General features: G+C 34.9%; 1 protein-coding gene across 3 annotated transcripts in view; it reads left to right on the forward strand.

The window, feature by feature from the left end:
• Positions 1 to 19,577, forward strand: part of COL24A1 (collagen type XXIV alpha 1 chain) — a 404,401-nt gene that overhangs the window by 226,486 nt on the left and 158,338 nt on the right. For all 3 annotated transcript variants that reach the window (XM_003805298.6, XM_034934180.3, XM_055116591.2), the window contains 4 exons: positions 7,744 to 7,797; positions 9,174 to 9,227; positions 10,525 to 10,578; positions 11,930 to 11,983. In XM_003805298.6, coding sequence (XP_003805346.4) covers positions 7,744 to 7,797; positions 9,174 to 9,227; positions 10,525 to 10,578; positions 11,930 to 11,983 — 216 coding nt within the window. The remainder of the gene's footprint in view (positions 1 to 7,743; positions 7,798 to 9,173; positions 9,228 to 10,524; positions 10,579 to 11,929; positions 11,984 to 19,577) is intronic.

Raw genomic sequence — 19,577 nt, forward strand, 5'->3', positions numbered from 1 at the left:
GGAGCAGTGCCTGTGTGGAACATGTTTAGTCTCATGGCAAAAGGAAAAAAGAAACTGACTTAAAAAAAAAAAAGTGGTACATATCACTTTCTATTTATTTGAAGTTACATAGAGAAGAATGACATTAATAAGATGCAGGGGTATATTCCTCCCATGGTGAGGGGCACTCCAAATTATATGGCCAAGTCTGACATCAGTAGCATAGGGAGGTATAATCCTTCCACAGAAAGGAACAGTGAATATTTCGAACAGTAAAACAATCTGCTATACCATTTTTTCTTTTCACATTTTCACATTTTAAAAATTGAGATATTTCTCATGATCAGTGGTAAATTATAATTGCTTGGGAGATTTTTTTCCCTATTCAGAGATTTAAAAAATATTGGTGTATCTCACAATCCATGATATCTTAGATTCCATGAAATTTGGCAGACCTCAGCTTTAAATATCTTTGTCTAATTCATCTATTATTTCCAAGTGTGTAGACAGTTTCAAAGAGTAATATAGACTTAAAGACTGAATAGATTTAAAGCCTGTATGTTCACATTCCTTACCACTGATACAAACCTTTGTTGGCATGCTTATTTTCAGTCTGTAGTAGAGACAGCCGTAAAAACATTAGAAAAATTGAGTGAGAGAAATTTGCAAAGGGAGAAAAACAGACAAATCATCATAAGATAGACTAGAAAGCTTAGAAATAAGCCATGTATAAGATAAGAATGGCACCATAAACCAATGGGTGGGTAAGAAATAGTATTGAATATATAGTATTTGGAAAACTGGGTCCCTGTATGCAAAAAATTAAAACTGGATCCCTATCTTATACCATGTGAAAATTGAACTCCAGATGGATTAAAGAAACTTTTCTAGATAGAAAAGTTAACACCAATAGAAAAGAATGCCCATTATTTAATGACATAGAAATAAGGAAAGCTTTCTTAAACAAGATCCAGAAAATACAAATCATAAGGCCAAAAAAAAAAAAAAAAAAACCACATTGGATATGGCCACATAAAAATTAAGGACTTCTTGTCAATGAAAGATATCAAAAATAATTTCACAGGTGATTTATCACAAGAAGGAATTTAGAACATCTAAAACCAATAAGGTTTTGGCACGGTATCTCATGCCTGTAATCCCAGCACTTTGGAAGGCCAAGGCGGGCAGATCACCTGAGGTCAGCAGTTCGAGACCAGCTTGGCCAACATGGTGGAACCCCGTCCGTGCACATGTACCCTAAAACTTTAATAAAAAAAAATAAAAATAAAAAAATAAAAAAAAATTAGCTGGGCGTCGTGGTGCATGCCTATAGTCCCAGCTGCTCAGGAGGCTGAGGTGGGAGGCTGAGGTGGCAGGATCAAGCTGAACCTGGGAGGCAAAGGTTACAGTGAGCAGAGATCATGCCACTGCACTCCAGCCTGGGCAACAGAGCAAGACTCCATCTCAAATAAATAAATAAATAAATAAATAAATAAATAAATAAATAAAACCAATAAGAAGTTTATACTTTAAATATATAAAAATTCCTGAAAATCATCAAGAAAATATAGGAAATCTTAATGGGAAAAAATAAATTGAGCAAAGACATAGGTAAGAATTACACAGAAAAAGCCCAAAACATGAATAAATAAAATAAAATAAAACCAATAAGAAGTTTATACTTCAAATATATAAAAATTCCTGAAAATCATCAAGAAAATTTAGGAAATCTTAATGGGAAAAAATAAGTTGAGCAAAGGACATGGATAAGAACTAAGCAGAAAAAGTCCAAAACATGAACACATAAATGAAGAGAAGTTCAGACTCAGAGAAACTAGTTATCAGAGAAATTCAAAATAAAAAAATAATGAGCCACTACTCTATATACAGACATTAGCCCTTATCCTAAAGTTGTGTATATAATTCCCATGTGTCTTCTGCCAGTAAGAAATTAGATTATTGTATGCGTTTTAAAATTTTGCACAAAACACATAATGATGTATCCTTTTGAAAAGGATTTATGCTGTTTTCTCAGTCAACATTATATTCCTAAAATGTTTATCCATGTTGATACATATAGATCTGGTCTATTAATTTTAGCTGGTGTTGAGGTTTTCTGTTTATTTCTCAGTATTGGTCATTCAAGAGTTTTCTTTATTGTATGAATGCATTTTAGTTTATCTGTGTCCATACTGATAATGCCGATGATTCTACTTTTGCACTTAAATAATACAGCAATGAACGTCTTTCTATATGTCTCCTAGTACATACATGTGAAAGTAGAATTCCATGTGAACAACTAGAAGTGCTGAGTTGTAAGCTAGGGGCATCTTCAATTTTACTATATATAATAAATTGTTCTCCAAAGTGATTGTACCAATTTATACTATTTCCTGCTATTTCCTGCTGTGTATGTATGAGTTCTTCTTTCCTTACATTCTAGCCAACACTTGTGGTATTATCAGATTTGACATATGTTTTGGTTAGACTTTTTAAGGTACTGAAATAGTACGTTTTTCTTTTTATGTATTTTGGAGACAGGGTCTTGGTCTGTCACTCAGGCTTACTGCAACCTTGACCTCCTGAGTCCAAGTGATCCTCACACCTCAGCTTCATGAGTAGCTGGGACTACAGGAACGTGTTGCCACACCCAGCTAATTTTATTATTATTATGTATAGATTATTTATAGAGATGTGATCTCCCTATGTTGCCTAGGCTGCAAGGAAACCATTTTTAATTTATGTTCTCCAACTTTAAGTTTTATTAAAGATATCCATGGGCATGGCTGGAACCCTGTGAACTATCTACTTTTTAGTGAGAACCTCTATCTTCCAATTATGCCCTTTTGACTGACTGCACCTTTTAATACTTACATGAAGTAAAAAACTCAGATGCCCTATTGGGACCAGGCAGATAGTATAAATAAGTAAAATGGGCCATGTATAAGAGACAATAGGGAATAGCAAAGTAAAGAGTGCATCTGGATCTCAACAGTACAACAGTTACTTAGTTCTGTCCAATATTTGCCTTTGAGAATGTTTGTCTACATTTGCTAGGTCATCTGAAGCTAATAATTTTATAAATCTTTATATATAAAGTATTTATATGTAAAATCTCCAGATTTTTAAATGTTTTTACCTAGTTCAGTTTATACTGCTATAGGCTAAGCAGAATACATTTGTAGGTTATATTGTTCTGGTGCACATGGGATAAGCTAAACGAGCCTACTGCATTCACTCCCCTAGATCATATGTCTTAGAAAAAGGATTTATCACTTTTGGAGGCCAAGGCGGGTGGATCACTTGAAGTCTGGAGTTCGAGACTAGCCTGGCCAACATGGTGAAACCCCATCTCTGCTAAAAACAAAAACAAAAAATTAGCCGGTCATGGTGCTCTGTGCCTGTAGTCCCAGCTACTCAGGAGGCTGAGGCAGGAGAATTGCATGAACCCAGGAGGCTGAAGTTGCAGTGAACCAAGATCATACCACTGCACTCCAGCCCAGGCAACACAGCGAGACTCTGTCTCAAAAAGAAAAATGATTTTTTCCGAATAGTTTGACTAGTCTGTGTTCAGTTTCTGTTATTTCGTTTACTGTCTCACAACAGATAGCTCTATTTCATTTTTCCTGCTCAGATTTGATTGACAGCATTAGTTAGGGTTTTCCAGAGAAACAGAACCAACAGGATATAGATATAGATAGATTGATTTATTATAAAGAATTGGCTCACATGATTGTGGGGGGCTAAAAAAAAAATCTCACAGTCTTCCATCCACAAACAGGAGATCCTAGAAATCCAGTATAGTTCCAGTCCAAGTTCAAAGGCCTGATAACCACAAGAATTGACAGTGTAAGTTCTATCAGAGTCCACAGGCCTGAGACCTACAGCACTGATTATTTAAATTCTACTCCAAGTCCAAAGGCCTGAGAACTAGGAGTCAATGCTGTCCTAGTTCAAAGGCAGGAGAAGACTAATGTCCCAGCCTAAGCAGTCAGATGGAGAGAAAAGTTTCCTTTCCTTTGCCTTTTTGTTTTATTCAGATCCTCAACAGATTGGACAGTGCCCACCCACATTGGGAAAGGCAATCTGCTTTAGTCAGTTTACCTATTTAAATGTTAATCTCACCTAGAAACAACATACACTCAGAAATAATGTTTAGCCAAATATCTGAGCACTCTGTAACCCAGTGACCTTGACACATAAAATTAACCATGACAGCCCTCCCCATTGTCAAGTTGACCCCCAAATGCATCTCTTTAAACCATACTTAACCTTCAAATAAAGACAATAATAAGATCATAATTCTGCCTAACATGATATCATTATCCTGCATGTAACCAAAAACTCATTAACCTCATTTCCAGAAGAGGATGTAAAGTCCTTGAGTGATGTTTACTCTTCTCCTTTATAACCTGTAACTTAAATACTATGATGTAAAATTAACCATACTTAGATACTGTTATAAGGTCAATACGTCTTATGTTATATGATAAAGAAATGAGAGGGCAGGAGCAGTGTGGCTTGCACCTGTAATCCCAATACTTTGGGAGGCCAAGGTGGGCAGATCACTTGAGGTCAAGAGTTCAAGACCAGCCTGTCCAAAATGGTGAAACCCTGTCTCTACTGAAAATACCAAATTTAATCAGGCATGGTGATGCACGCCTGTAATCCCAGCCATTCAGGAGGCTGAGGCAGGAGAATCGCTTGAAGCCAGGAGGCAGAGGTTGCTGTGAGCCAGGATCGCACCATTGTACTCCAAGCTGGGTGACAGAGTGAGACTCCATCTCAAGAAAAAAAAAAAAAAAGAAAAGAAAAAAAGAAATGAGAAGAAAAGAACCAAAGATATTTGCTGCACACACACACACACACACACACACACACACATATTCATGACAAAATAACGATGAAATACTCATGACAATTATAGTCTTCATTTCTGTAACTGGTCACATGGCCATAGCTAGTATTTAAAACTACCTTCTCCGCTACCCATTCTTTATTCCGTTTGCCATCAGCAAGCACCTCAGCTAGTTGAGATCTGTACCTGGTGGGGTATTATGAACTGAATGTTTTTATCCTCTGCAAAATTCATATGTTGAAATTCTAATGACCAATGTAAGGTATGAGGTGTTGTAGACCTTGGGAGATGATTAGGTCATGAGGGCTCTGCCATCTATGAACCAGGGAGCAGGCCCTCACTAGATACTGAATCTACTGGTGCCTTGATCTTAGACTTCTAAGCCTCCAACACTGTGGGAAATAAATATTTGTTGTTAAAGTCACCCAGCCTATAATATTTTTGTTATAGTAGCCTGGATGGACTAAGACATGGGGTGACCCAAACCTTCATTCCAGAAGAATTTGGGTCACTAGTAAGTAGTCCTGCCTGAACTGGTTGTTGTAATTTTCCATTGACCTTAATCACAGAGCATGGTGATATTAAGACGTACCCTAAGGGATCTCCTGTATTTTATTCACACTCTTCCTTACCTCCATTGTGAAGGTCCCATTTCCCTATGGAAGGCAGAATTAAGCAACATAGCCAACACAGTAACTCCCTTCTTTGCCTGTTGATTCAGGGGCATAAGAAGCCCAAAGTGGCCAGATGGCAGTCTTAACTTCTAGTTCAGTGGAATCATCATTGTGTCTCCTGGTGGAAGCATTCCTCCCTCTGAAACTAAGACCTTTAGTCCAGCAGAGCATGAGCAGAAACAAAAAAATTTCTAGTGGATGACTAGGGGTAATAGTGAGTAGTACCACTCCCATTTCCACCCCTTGATTCCTGGCCCCCAAAATCCTAGTTATAGGAGAAACAGCACCATATATTGGACACTGATTCAGAGCATATATAGCCTTCTGGAAAGTCTCGCCCCAACCCTGCAAAGTATTGTCACCTAGCTGGCCTTGTAACTGAGTCTTAAAAATGCCATTTCACCGTTTTATCAAACCAGCTGTCTCAGAATGGTGGAGAACACAGTGAGACCAGTGAATTCCATGCGCATGAACATTGATAATAGATTGTCTCAGAATGAAAGTGTTCAGTCTCTTACACTTAAAAACCACAGAAACAAATTATTAAATCACTTCCAACTAGATTTAAGCAATAATATTAGCATAGTGCCTAAAAGTATACATCAGGGCTGTCCAATAGACATACAATGCAAGTCAAAATTATAAGCCACATATATAATTTTAGATTTTCTAGTAGCCACATTAAAAAAGATAAAAAGAAAGAGGTGAACTGATTTTAGTAATATTTCATTTACACCAATATATCAAATCAGTATCATTTTAATACGTAATCGATGTAAGCAATCATTAGTTAGCTATTTTACATTCTTTCTATGATAAGTCTTCAAAATCTGGTGTCTTTTACATTTACAGTATGTGTCAATTTGCACTAACCACATTTCAAGTGCTCAATAGCCACTTAAACTCATCCATACCATTTAACCTCATCTGCGTCAGCAAACTGTTTAATTCATCTGCCTCATCTGTCAAAGGGGAATCATGATAATACTACTATATCTGCTGGTTGTGAAGATTAAATCAGGCACATAGAAAACACTTAATATATGTTATATATATATGGGATCATTAGATAGATAGAGATCTGTAAGGGTAAAATCATGCTCAATGCATTAGATAAATGACAAGTCATTTTTCATGAGTCAATGCTTTCTGTATGCTAATGTATACTATCGTATGAGAATCTATCTAAGCAAGGTCTTTGCATGGTAGCTATTGAAAATAGTTTCATTTGTCTTTAAATAAAAGTAGAAAGTAACTGCTTATGATTTAAGACAAGAAAGAGATTATGTTCTTGTCAAGCTTGTTCTGTGTTATTCTTTTTGCTTTCTGTACTGTTTGAAGGAGAAATAATTGAGAATCCGTAAAGACAAAGATGGAAAAACCCTGAGACGTGTTCACTCTGAAATGGTGTAACTGATTACCTTCTTTAACATCTTCTAGCAAATCAAATTCATTCCTTACTCAAGCTATTTACTCTACCTAGAATATTCTTCCTCCCTTCTTTGGCTGGCTGGCCTCTTATTATTATTCAGATTTCATATTAAATGTCAGGCCTCAGTCTTCCCTGACCATCTGTGCTAAAATAGGTCTTCTCTTTTATTCTCCTCTTCAGCAATATTATTGTTTCCTTTATGAGCTTATGTCAGAATTTATAATTATTTAACTTTTAATTTAGTTACTTTTGTCTCCCTGTTATGAGACTTTTTGCCTCAAGAGGGCAGGGTCTAGATTTGTCTTCCTCAGTAATGAAATCTTAGCAACCATCACAGTGCCTGGCACAGAGTAGGCACCAAATATTTCTTGAGTGGATGAATGAATGATAGGCATGTTCTGTCCGCTTGTGTATTGAGGGGCTTTCAAAAAAGGTAGTTACAGAAATGATTTCTTAAACGAATATATCCACATCAAACAGGTATGAAAACGTCAGGGGTTTTATAAAATCTAGTAGAATGTCAGTTCCACATAGACAGCGACTGTGGATTTGAAACTCATTGCCTCCCAGCGTAGTGCCTGTTATATTTTAGGCACTGATATATTTTTGTTGACTGACTGAATAAATTAATTCTGATATGAAGTCACAGACTGCATAGCTATACGAGGAGGAATTTTACTCCAAGATAACATTTAGGATAAGTTAGAAAGAAACATAGTGATTACAGGTGATTTAAGACCCAGGCACTGCAATAGCAATACAATATGTGTGTATTTTCTGTTATTTTTTTTTCCTAAAAGGGACCTGTTGGCTTACCTGGAGAAGTTGGGATGACTGGAAGCATTGGCGAAAAGGTAATTTTTTAAGAATTATTTTGTTTTATAGGAAGAAATCTAGGCTAAATTCAAAAGGCAGACTTTCATATGATCTTTTATGTTAATTAGAAATCACTTATAACTTTAGCACATTACCTATACTGAATATCTTAAATATATTGAAATATAGCTAACAGCATGTAGGTTTCTAATTTTTAAAGGGCAGAGTACCCTTTTGATTATAAAGATGTGATCTGAAGAGAAAAGATGGAACAGTCTAGATTTCTGACTAGAAAATATTATGTAAATCGACTTCATGAGAGCAAGCCTCCTATGAGAGGCTTGAAAGAAAGCAGTTTTTGAAAAAGAAGAATAAGTTACCATTTTACCTTTCTCTCTCCCCATCTTGTGCTTGAGCTTGTTCCTATTTCCATTCTTACTATTTTCTTGAACTAAAATATCCTCTCTCCTTCCCTCTGTTTTTTCAAAACCAAACTGTTGGACTCAGCTGAATTCCCATCTCCTCTATGAAGTCCACAGACTCTTCTCATCCTTCCTAATTTCTTCACTTCTTGGACTTAGAATAGTACCACATAGTCAAAATTTACTTACTCTCTGGTTGTTTCATCTCTGTTAATATCATGTCTGCAGTGTCTGCAGTTACTGAGGGTAGAATCTAAGTTAAGTTTTTTAAATATCTCTTCTAACTCTCATGTACTACATTCTCAATTACTTAAATGCCACATACTTAATATATACTTATTGATTTTTTACTAACAATGTAACAGAATGAGTGCAGTTAAAAAATTTTGCATTATAATTTTTTTCACCCAATTAGTTATTTCTGTGCTGAGTTAAATCTTCTATACTAAAATGTTGATACTCTTGAGAATTTTAATGTGAATCAGTTTAGTCTTTTTAAGCTGCTATGACAGATTTAATTATCATGATCTTCCAGACTTATTTCTTATGGCACTTAATTGTGGTAGGCAGACTATAAAATAAAATTTTCTTAAATGGTTACACAGATTTGTTACATTTTAATATGCTTTTATACTTTCACTATTCTCATATTTTGTATGTCTCATAAAATAGTAAGCATTTCTTACAAAACTTTAACATATGATGTGTGCTCACTTTTAAGTCTTGTTTATCCATAATTTCTATTTTCTTCATTTTAATAAGGCCTTTAATATTTTTCTCCAAAAAACATCTTAAGATAATTTTATTTTATTAAAAGTCTAATAATTTTAAGATAAAGTGCCAAATTTGTAAATTTAAAAATTATTGGAAATAAGAATGATGTATGCATGTAAGACATGATTCTGGCTGACAGTTTTTCTTTCTAGGCTTAGCTCAGTCATGACTAATTAATATGCCTCTATGTTACTCTTTTTTCTTTGTTCTCTTAAAAGGGAGAACGTGGAAGTCCAGGCCCACTAGGTCCCCAGGGAGAAAAAGGTGTTATGGTAAGAGCTCAGTGATTTGAAAAATATGTTTCCAAAGAATGCAATAAAAGCAAGTCATTCCAGAGATGGAATTGCCTGGGCTGGAATTTAACTGAGTAAAAAATGTTAAATTTCCCGTAGAATTTTATTTTTAAATGGTTTATCTCCCAGAATGCTATGTGATACTAAGGTACTCAAAAGCATGTAAATGAGATGGCTTAGTCAAATGATTCTAGTTTTAGGAGAGGAATTTGACCACCACATTTGCTTAAAAAGATAAAGAAGAAAATTCAATTAGAATTCTACATACTGTGATTTCTCTTCGGATTGTATAAATCTTTCACCTTTTAAAATTAGAGTTCTACTTATTCTTCTACAGCCTATTGTTGATATGACACATATCAGCATTGCCATTCTTCCATGAGTTTGTGGTCATGATGTAGTTTTTTGACATATGAGAGCTTAGAATCCAGAATTCATCTTATTCTCTTACACTTTTAATATAGGAAATAGCTGACAAATTTTATATTTGGGTTGCATCTTTTTAACTTACTAAATAGTTTTCTAAGTATGGCAGGAACTGGAGTGAATAATTATTATCAATAAAAGGATATTCCATACAGAAAATACCTTGCGATGGATCTGGTGGCACATAATACTGTCTACAAATTGATTTTAACTAACTTCTATATTATCAGAAAAGTCCTATAAGTGTTTTGTTTTGTTTTGTTTTTTAAGCTATGCAATTTCCAGTTGCTGTCAGCTAGGAAATTTAGCATGCCTGTAAGACTAATCAACTTCAAGAATCATTACCTCCTAACGCATTTTTTGAATCAGTGTTAATACCATAAAGTGTGTGGTCCTTCTAAAGTTTGAAATGCTAGAATATTTGTACACATTTACATTACTTAATTAGAGAGCTCCTGGACCTCTCCGAAAAGGATATAGTCTCATAACCTATATAACACAACATATATCCATGGATAAGATAACATGATCTTCAGAAAAATGAAATGAATGTTCTCTTATAAATAGGCTGTAGTATGTGATTCTGGCTAGCAATTTTCTTCTCTAGGCAAAAACCTTCTAATAAATGGATATATAGTTTCTATGTAAATAAAACTACATAAAAATTTTTTTTATTTCTATGGTCTATCTGCAGAATATTTCCTGTGGCCTTTCATATCTTGGTTACAAAAGAAACATTGTGTCAAATTATCCCTTTTTATTATTGTTTATAATTTACTGGCTTGTCTTCAATGAAAATAATTTAAAGTCATGAATATTTTACTTCTTTTATATTTTCCTTAAATTATAGGGATATCCAGGTCCTCCTGGGGTTCCAGGACCTATCGGTCCATTGGGATTACCTGTAAGTACAGGAAAGACTTTATGATTCCTTCCAGAATGTTTATTTTAATTTAAACTCATAAATTGTTATGCTTTATTGTTGGTTTTTATTCAAAGTAAGTCATGTGTAAACTAGTGGAGACTGCTTCTCTCCCAACTATACAAAACACTCTTGAATTTGTCATGATATCTTGAACTGCCTCACCTCTACTTGGTATACAATCAGTTTCAGTTCTGCAACCTAAACTAAAATGCTTTGAAGTTTCTTTTGAATAACCACATATAAGGAAACAGGATTATTAAGATTAGAAGTGAGACCAATTGGATAAATAAATTACAAGTGTAAGCTTCAACATATTTTTCTCAGAAATTTGTAAATATTATCACAACCAGATAAAATTCATAAAAATATGTATTTATTAAACAAAAATTGTAGTATTGAAAATATTCCATTTGTTTACAAAAAGATGATGAAATGTTTCCCCTAAATTAATTTTGCTTATCAGAATCTGACAGCTATTGTGAACTTAAAATATGAACAAGATCGGCCTTTAGGATCCCCTGAGCAGAAATTTTCTTATCAGTGAAGACTTTTATTATTTGTGAAGCTTCTGTTTTAAAAATAAGCCCAATTTTCTAGTATATTTGCAAATATGTTGTTGGCTTTTAAAATTAGGAAGAGTAGTCTCAAGAACAGTTACTAATATCTTTAGTCACATAAAATAATAAATAAATTTGAAATACTAAAGTTTACTTCATTTTTATCTACCTTGGGTTAATAGATAAATAAATTTTGTTTTCCAGTTGAGTCTTAATTAAAGACTATAGCTATAAAAATAATTCATTATAATTGACTTAATAATACATAGCAACTTAATCTCCATTGCAGGCTATTTTTATAGCATAGTAATTTGGAACATTTTGTGGCATTTTTATAACAAAAAAACTATTTTTATGTGATGGGATTGGCATAAATATCTAGAATAATAGTAAAGAAATATTACCATGATAGCCATTGCTTTTTTGATGGGCCAGGCAGATTAGACCGGTCTGTCTAGCTCAATGGATATCTCCTTCCTCCATCACTCCATATGTGTTCCTTCTGAAAACGACTTGGTCAGTGAATACTAAAAGCTTCTCCATTTTTTGTTCAGGGTGTAAACACCCAGACATTAAATTTGTCCAAATAGTAGAATATTTCAAAAGCAGAGTATTGGTAGAGGGCAGTGTGATTAAAGCATATTTTTAAGGAAGACTAATCAATTGTAAAAATGTCCTGGGAGAAGGATATATGTTATAAGAAAGATTATGGCTATTATTCTGATAGTATTCTTGTAAATTCTACAACTGACTTTTAAATTTACAACATATAGGGTCATGTGGGGGCAAGAGGACCACCTGGGAGTCAAGGTCCTAAAGGACAAAGAGTAAGTAATCTAAGGAAAAAAGTACATTAACCCCCCCAAAATTACTTCATAAATAGTGGAAAATGTGCAACAAAAATAGCATCATACCTTCTAGAATTCTGCTTAGATCTTGTCAGGTTTTTTCTGTTTTCATTATATTAGATGAATGCCCTATGTTAATTGAAATACAACTCATAATCTTTTGTAGTTATAAAATCACATTTTTCCATTTTAATTTTTACATGTGTCACTAACTCATATAGAATTCTTGTTTCTTATTCCCAACCTCCAACTCCATTCTTTGAGAGAATGGTTAATGTGACGATCTTTAAATGAATTATTTCTCTACAGACTTACATAACAAGGAAAAATAACATCATGACGCAATAAGAAGTGGAACAAAGATACACAAGATGAATAAGAGCTTATTAATTGTAAATCAAAGTTATAATCATCATTGTCTAATAATTATGTATACAGAATTAAATAACAAATCTTCATCTCTTTAAGTTGTATCTTAAACATTAAATCCTTTTTAAAGAAATAAGAGCCACTATTTATTGCATGCCTGTCACATGCCAGGCACTCTTTCATATATTATCTCAATACTCAAAACCACCCAAGAGAGAAATATTATATCTTAGCTATTATAGTTGAGGGAACCAGGACTCTCAAAGTTTAAGTATATGGCCTCTATAGACACACAGAAATGGCACAACCAGTATTCAAACCTTAGTGTGTCTGACTCCAAAGCCCATGCTATTCAATACCATATGGAATATCAGGGAGTATTTTTTAAATTAATTTGGATATGTGGGCTTTAAGGATTCTGTGTTACGCCTTGACCTTACTTTGATTTAAGTTTTAGAGCTTATGAAGAAAATATTTTAAAATTCTAAAAATATCCTCTACCTAACCATGGTAAAAAAAAAAAAAAAAAAAAAAAAAAAAAAGACCTTGCAGTTTTCCAGTTGGCAAATGGGAGAAAATTGTTAATGAATTCCCAGTTTGAAGTAATGACTTTAAAGTCATATCCTGTGTTTTCGGTGAAGCTTGAAGAAAGAGAGCAGATTTGCCTTTATTAATGTTTCTTTTCTGAAAAACTATTTTCCTTCCTGGGTTACAGATTTATACTCTATGGTCACATCTCTAATATATTAGCCCAAATGAGATTTAAAATAAAATAAAAAATGATGATAGATGATTTGTACCCAAACTGCCATTTAGTGGTTAGTACCCTGCCAGCATTCAATATTTAGTTAGGTCAAATGTGTTTATTCAACTTTGTATTAGTCATAATGGGAAAGTTCAACCAATTTGTGACAGATGAAAAAAAGAAGAAATACTTACTTGTTCCTTTTGTTAATTAAGTAATTTGAGTCTTTAGGCACAAGCTGTGTATCTAAGCACAGTCTTTTCCTAAACCACTTTGTGCTGTCTCATTAAGTCATATGGAAAGTTCGTTTGTTCTGCAGTTTTCTAACTTCACCATGATCCTATTACTGTTTCCTGATTTGTCACTTTGTCATCAATTCCTACCTCCCCAAGGATCTATTTTCCTCACATCCTTCAAATACATTTTACTGATTCTCTCCCGAAATGGCTCCTCATCATTTTTAAAATTTTTACCCAGTATCCAAACAAGGAAGATTTGTTTAGAAACAAGGGCTTTAAAAGAGGGAGAGAGAGAGAGAGAGAGCCTTCTTTACTGAACTACTATTTTAGGTAAACAATGGACATTGGGCATACAAAAAACATACCGAAGACCAGAATATTTGAGAAAGAAAATAGCATTGGGAAGTTACCTTCTGGTAGCCACTGATATATTCCTATTTTTACTCTCTTCTCTCTTCAATCCATTCCCCACTAGGGCTGTAATCCCAATACTCTAGACCCATTCTTCCCAGTGTTTTTCACCCACAAAAAATGAGAATATTGGTCCAGCCTACAGAGATAAATGAAAAGGGGACCTAGCTGCAGATTCCTGTGTCTGGCCTTTCCTTGCCACCCCAAAGGCTGAGGAGGGCACTATTTTCAGCATACCTGTAATCTCTTCGTGGAAAATATGTGTCATAGTATGTTGGAGGGAAGCTCTGCCCTAAGTACATTTGCACAGAGACCGCACAGAGAATTTTCATTATGGAACTGGTAGTTATACTCTCTTGCTGTTCTGACTGTGATTGACGCTGTTAACATATGGCCATATGACCATCATGAAGGGTAGGACTACTCCAAAGAGTCTGCTTACTATCTGCTTCTCTCCTGCCCATCCATCCACCTTCCAGCTATCTAACATTTACTGATTCCCTGCAACCTGTCAAACACTATTAATACCATGGAGGATTCTAGACTTAATTATCTCTTACATCTAAACTGCATAGATTTTACAGTCTAATGGCTTTTGAAGTACCATGCAGTATTGAAATTTTTCCAAAGGACAGGAAAACCCCAAACAAATAATAATGTCCTACCATCTCAAGAAATAAGTAACCCTGCCTTTCATATAGCTGAAAAAGATAACAGGATTGACTAAAAATATCATTCTTATAGAGATTCTTAGATGAGAAACATGGCATAAACTTTAAAGTATTATTATTTATCCTACATACTCTAAGCTTTGTTTCTACCTGCATGTTTAGCTGAAGAATAATTAAATAAAATGAAATAATTTAACATACCAAAGCTAATTAGTATAATATACAAAATCATGTCCCTTGTGTAGACAATATAAGCTAGCAGATTCTCTAATTCAGTACCAGAAAGATAGTGGTTTAGCCTCTTGGGTCACTAGAAATCAGCACAACATCAGCTGCACATGGAACTCTTCAGAACTAGGCAACTGATCCCTTGGTATTACTCCATTATACGCCTCTGTGTCCAGCTACCCAAACAGGAGAGATGACACAGAGCAAAGTTAACCTCATCTTTTTTCTTGATTATGAATTGGCAAGGATCATGAGACATGTTTAAGTTTGCACTCTTTCTCTAGAGGGGCAGTATAGAGGCATACAACTGAGCATTTTTATTCAGACTATGCTGCTTAAGATTTAAATGGGAGGGAAAGATTAAAATAACTCTATTAAAAATATGTAATGTTTTAAGGTTTTCTATGGAGGAAGTAAAATTGATCTGCCTATAGAAATTCTGAAATTTGTCCCTTTCAAGGAAATGCTTACCATATAGGGGGAAGCAGTCCTCAATTTTCGCATTTAGATTCAAAGCTAGATTCAATACCTGAAGCACTCCAAATGATAAGGCAGAGCTCCTCTGTGGTTTCTTCTCCTGAAATAGTTTATAACAAGAATAGAATCAAAATATTTTTTTCCTTAAAATCACTGATAATGTTAGTTTTTGTTTAATAGAACGTTTTGTTTCAGCTGTGTAAATCAAGAGCCAGAAAAGACTGCTAGGCCTAATTAGTTAGGCACATGAGTAATGTTAACATCATACGAAGTAGTGGTTCTGTAAATTGATCATTTATGAATTTAGTTATTGCCCATAATTCAAGCAGTATTTATTTTATAAAACATGCTTAGTTTATGTAGCTAAGCTATCAAATTTTTATTTCTGCTATGAGAACTTACTAATACAGCTCAGTGCAGCCAACTTTAATTTTCCTAAGAATGTAAATATTAGATTTTCTCTTTAGCCAGCATAGTTACTCTAAGAGAATATCCATGAGATATTTTTAAACGGTTATTTTAATATATAACTATGCCAAATTTAGGTGCCTATTATAATGCTATTTGCCTTTCTTACAGCCTGTCGTAAAGCTTATTTTGTCTTAGAAGTCAAAGCAGACATATACAGTAACCCATGGGATAACTTCTATAACCAATATCAGCGTGAAATTTAAAGATGTTGATAAAGCTAAGCTTTCAGTTAATTAGCTTACTCTTGCTTTAAACAGAGAGAGTACCAAGCTTTCCTAGAGTTCTTCTGCCAGCCTTAAACTCTTAACTAGCAACTTTAGGCTTTATTACCTTTAATTAATATAACTGCATTACTTACACCTTCAGGTTGTTTTTTAAACTAAATGTGGTTATCATCACTGTGGGCACAGAACTTCTCTTTCTTCATTCCCTGTGTTGTCTTGACTTATAAAATGAAATAATAAAGTGAAAGTATTTTTCTAAGTAATGGGTTTTTTTAAGGAAGCATTCTTTTTTATTGATACATATTTGTACGTATTTATGGGGTGGGTGTGATATTTTGTTACATGCATAGAATGAATAGTAAGCAAGTCAGGGTATTTAGGGTATTTCATTCATTACCTTTAGCATTTATCATTTCTATGTGTTGGGAACATTTCAAGTCCACTCGTCTGGTTATTTTGAAATATACAATAAATTATTGCTAACTATAGTCACCGTACTCTGTTATTGAACAAAAGAACTTATTTCTATTTCATTGCATGTTTGTACCCACTAACCTCCCTTTATCTCCCTCTCCCATCCATACACCCTTCCCAGCCTTTGGTATCTATCGTCCTACTCTCTACCTCCATGAAATGAACTTTTTTAGCTCCCACATATGAGTGTGCAGGGCAGCCAGAGATCACCTCCAGCCCCCATTTTAGCCCTCAGTGGGCTCTTCAGCAGGATCTGGAAACCAGATTGACACCAGGCAGATTAACAAGAGACAAGTTACAAATTATATTAGTTGTGTGTGTGTATGGGGATCTTTACAAGAGAGTGAAGTCTGAAGTGCCCCAAACAAGATGCTTTTATACTTCTTAGACAAAGAGTGATAAATGTGAGAAAAAGTGACAGGACAAAGAAAATCTAGCCTAAGTGGTAAACATTTCTAGGGAAGTCACTAAAAGATATATTGGCGAGGGGGTGTAAAACAGGTGGAAGATATGAGTTACTTCATTAAAGTGTGTTTATTCAGGTCCATTGCAGCCTTCAATTGTAAGTCTCTGGTGATAAGGGCTATTTTCTCATACTGGTATGGAGAAGGTAGCCCTCCCAGAGGGATCTTTATTGCTTGCTGCATGCAGAAGGAGACAGATCAGCTCACCCTTTCGGAAACTACAATTTCTCCAGTGTTTTCATGACATATTTTGGGATGGTATGTCCTTCATTCCTTCAAGTGAGAACATGCGGCATTTGTCTTTCTGTGCCTGGGTTATTTCACTTAATATAATGACCTCCAGTTCCATCCATGTTCCTACAAATTATTCCATTGTGTACATATACCACACTTTATTTATCGATTTGTCCATTGAAGGACACTTAGTTGATTCCATATCTTTGCTATTGTGAATAGTGCTGCAATAAACATAGGTGCAAAAGTCCCTTCGGTATGTGATTTATTTTCCTTTGGATAAATACCCAGTAGTGGGATTCCTGGATTGTATGGTAGTTCTTTTTTTTTTTTTTTTTTTTTTTTTTTTTTTTTTTTTTTGAGACGGAGTCTCATCCTGTTGTCTCACCCTGTTGCCCAGGCTGGAATGCAGTGGCATGATCTCGGCTCACTGCAACCTGTGCCTCCCAGGTTCAAGCAATTCTCCTGTCTCAGACTCCTGAGTAGCTGGGATTACAGGCTACTCAGCCACCATGCCCAGCTAATTTTATATTTTTAGTAGAGATGGGGTTTCACCATGTTGGCCAGGCTGGTCTCAAACTCCTGACCTCAGGTGATCCCACCCGCCTTGGCCTCCCAAAGTGCTGGGGTTACAGGCATGAGCCACCACACCCAGGCTCCATTTTTAGTTTTATGAGAAATCTCCATACTCTTTTCCATAGTGGCTATGGAATTAGTAATAATTCACATTCTCACCAACAGCATATAAGAGTTCCCTTTGCTGTGCATCCTGGCCAATAGCTATTGATTTTTATCTTTTTAATAATAGTCATTCTTCCTGTGATATGATGATATCTTATTGTGGTTTTGATTTCCATTTTCCTGATAATTAGTGATGTTGAGCATTTTTTCATGTGTCTGTTGGCCATTTGTTTGTCTTTTAAGAAATGTCTGCTCACGTCCCTTCCCCAATTTTTAATAGAATTATTTTTTAACTACTGAGTTGTTTGAGTTCCTTGTGTATTCTGGATATATAGTTCCTTGTCAGATGAATAGTTTGCAAATATGTTCTCTCATTCAACAGGTTGTCTCTTCACGCTGTTGATTGTTTCTTATGTTGTAGGGAAGCTTTTTTGTTTACCATAGTCCCATTTGTCTATTTTTGGTTTTGTTTCCTGTGCTTTTGAGGTTTTAACCCAAAAATTATTGCCCAGACCAATGTCATGGAGCTTTTCCCCTTTTTCTTCTGGAAGTTTTATAGTTCCGAGTCTTCATATTTAAGTCTTTAATCCATTTTGGGTTGAATTTTTTATATGGTGCTAAATAAGGGTTTAATTCTTCTGCATCTGGATATACAGTTTTCCTAACATCATTTATTGAAGAGGCCATCCATTCCCCATTGTGTGCTCTTGGCACCTTTGTCAAAAATCAGCTGGCTATAAATGTGTAGATTTATTTCTGGGCTCTCTTTTCTGTTCTATTTGTCTATGTGTCTGTTTTTATACTAGTACCATGCTGTTTTGGTAACTATAGTTTTGTAGTATATTTTATTTTATTTTATCTTTTAAAGATGGGGTGTCACTCTGTTACCCAGGCTGGAGTGCAGTGACGTGATCATATCACATTGCTGCCTCAAATTCCTGGGCTCACATGATCCCACTGCCTCAACCTCCCAAGTAGCTGGTTCTACAGGCATATTCCACCATGCCTGGCTAATTTTTAAATTTTTTGTAGAGACAGGGTCTTGCCATCTTACCCAGGCTGATCTTGAACTCCTGGGCTCAAGTGATCCTCCCTCCTCAGCTTCCCAAAATGTTGGATTACAGGTATGAGCCACCATACCCAGCCCAGTAGTGTACTTTAAAGTCATGTAGTGTGGTGCTTCCAGCTTTATTCTTTCTGCTTAGGATTACTTTGGCTATTTAGCCTCTTTTTTGTGTTCCATATGAATCTTAGGATTTTTTTTCTATCTCTGTGAAAAATGACATTGGTATTTTGATAGGGATTGCACTGAATCTCTAGATTGCTTTGAGTAGTAAAAGTATTTTTTAAATGTAAAACATAAAATGAGTGGTTATTATTACTATATGTATTCCTTAATTTTAGAGGGAGTTCCTTGATTTGCAATACCAATCAGCACTTTACTTGTGAATGTTTAATATTCGTTTTGTAAACTTCTAAATTTCAGGTCCTCTCTTCCAGTCTGAATTCACTTGCTGACGGGATTAACCTCATTTCTTTTTAACATTTGAAAAAATATTATAAACTTAATAAAGCACAGTCGTTCAGTCTTTGTACAGTTAGACATCGTGGGAGTCAGGCTACTCACCTAACATCTACAGACTTCAGTTTCTTCATCTTAAAAAGTGGGATTTGGACTAGTTCAGCTATGGCAGTAGGTGATTTCTGTGCCCAAACAAGAAACTGGCAATTAATTATGAGACTTACTCCAGTTAGATGCAGCCTTTTCTACGTGTATCAGGCAGCCACTTAATCTGATTTTATCCAAGAAATGAAATGTATTTTCTATCTTTGGACCAAACAATCTTTTTAAATAAAATTCTAAATATACAACTGTGTGTCCAGG

The sequence above is a fragment of the Pan paniscus genome, chromosome 1 (genome assembly GCF_029289425.2).
Source record: "Pan paniscus chromosome 1, NHGRI_mPanPan1-v2.0_pri, whole genome shotgun sequence".
NCBI classification, from domain to species: Eukaryota; Metazoa; Chordata; class Mammalia; order Primates; family Hominidae; genus Pan; species Pan paniscus.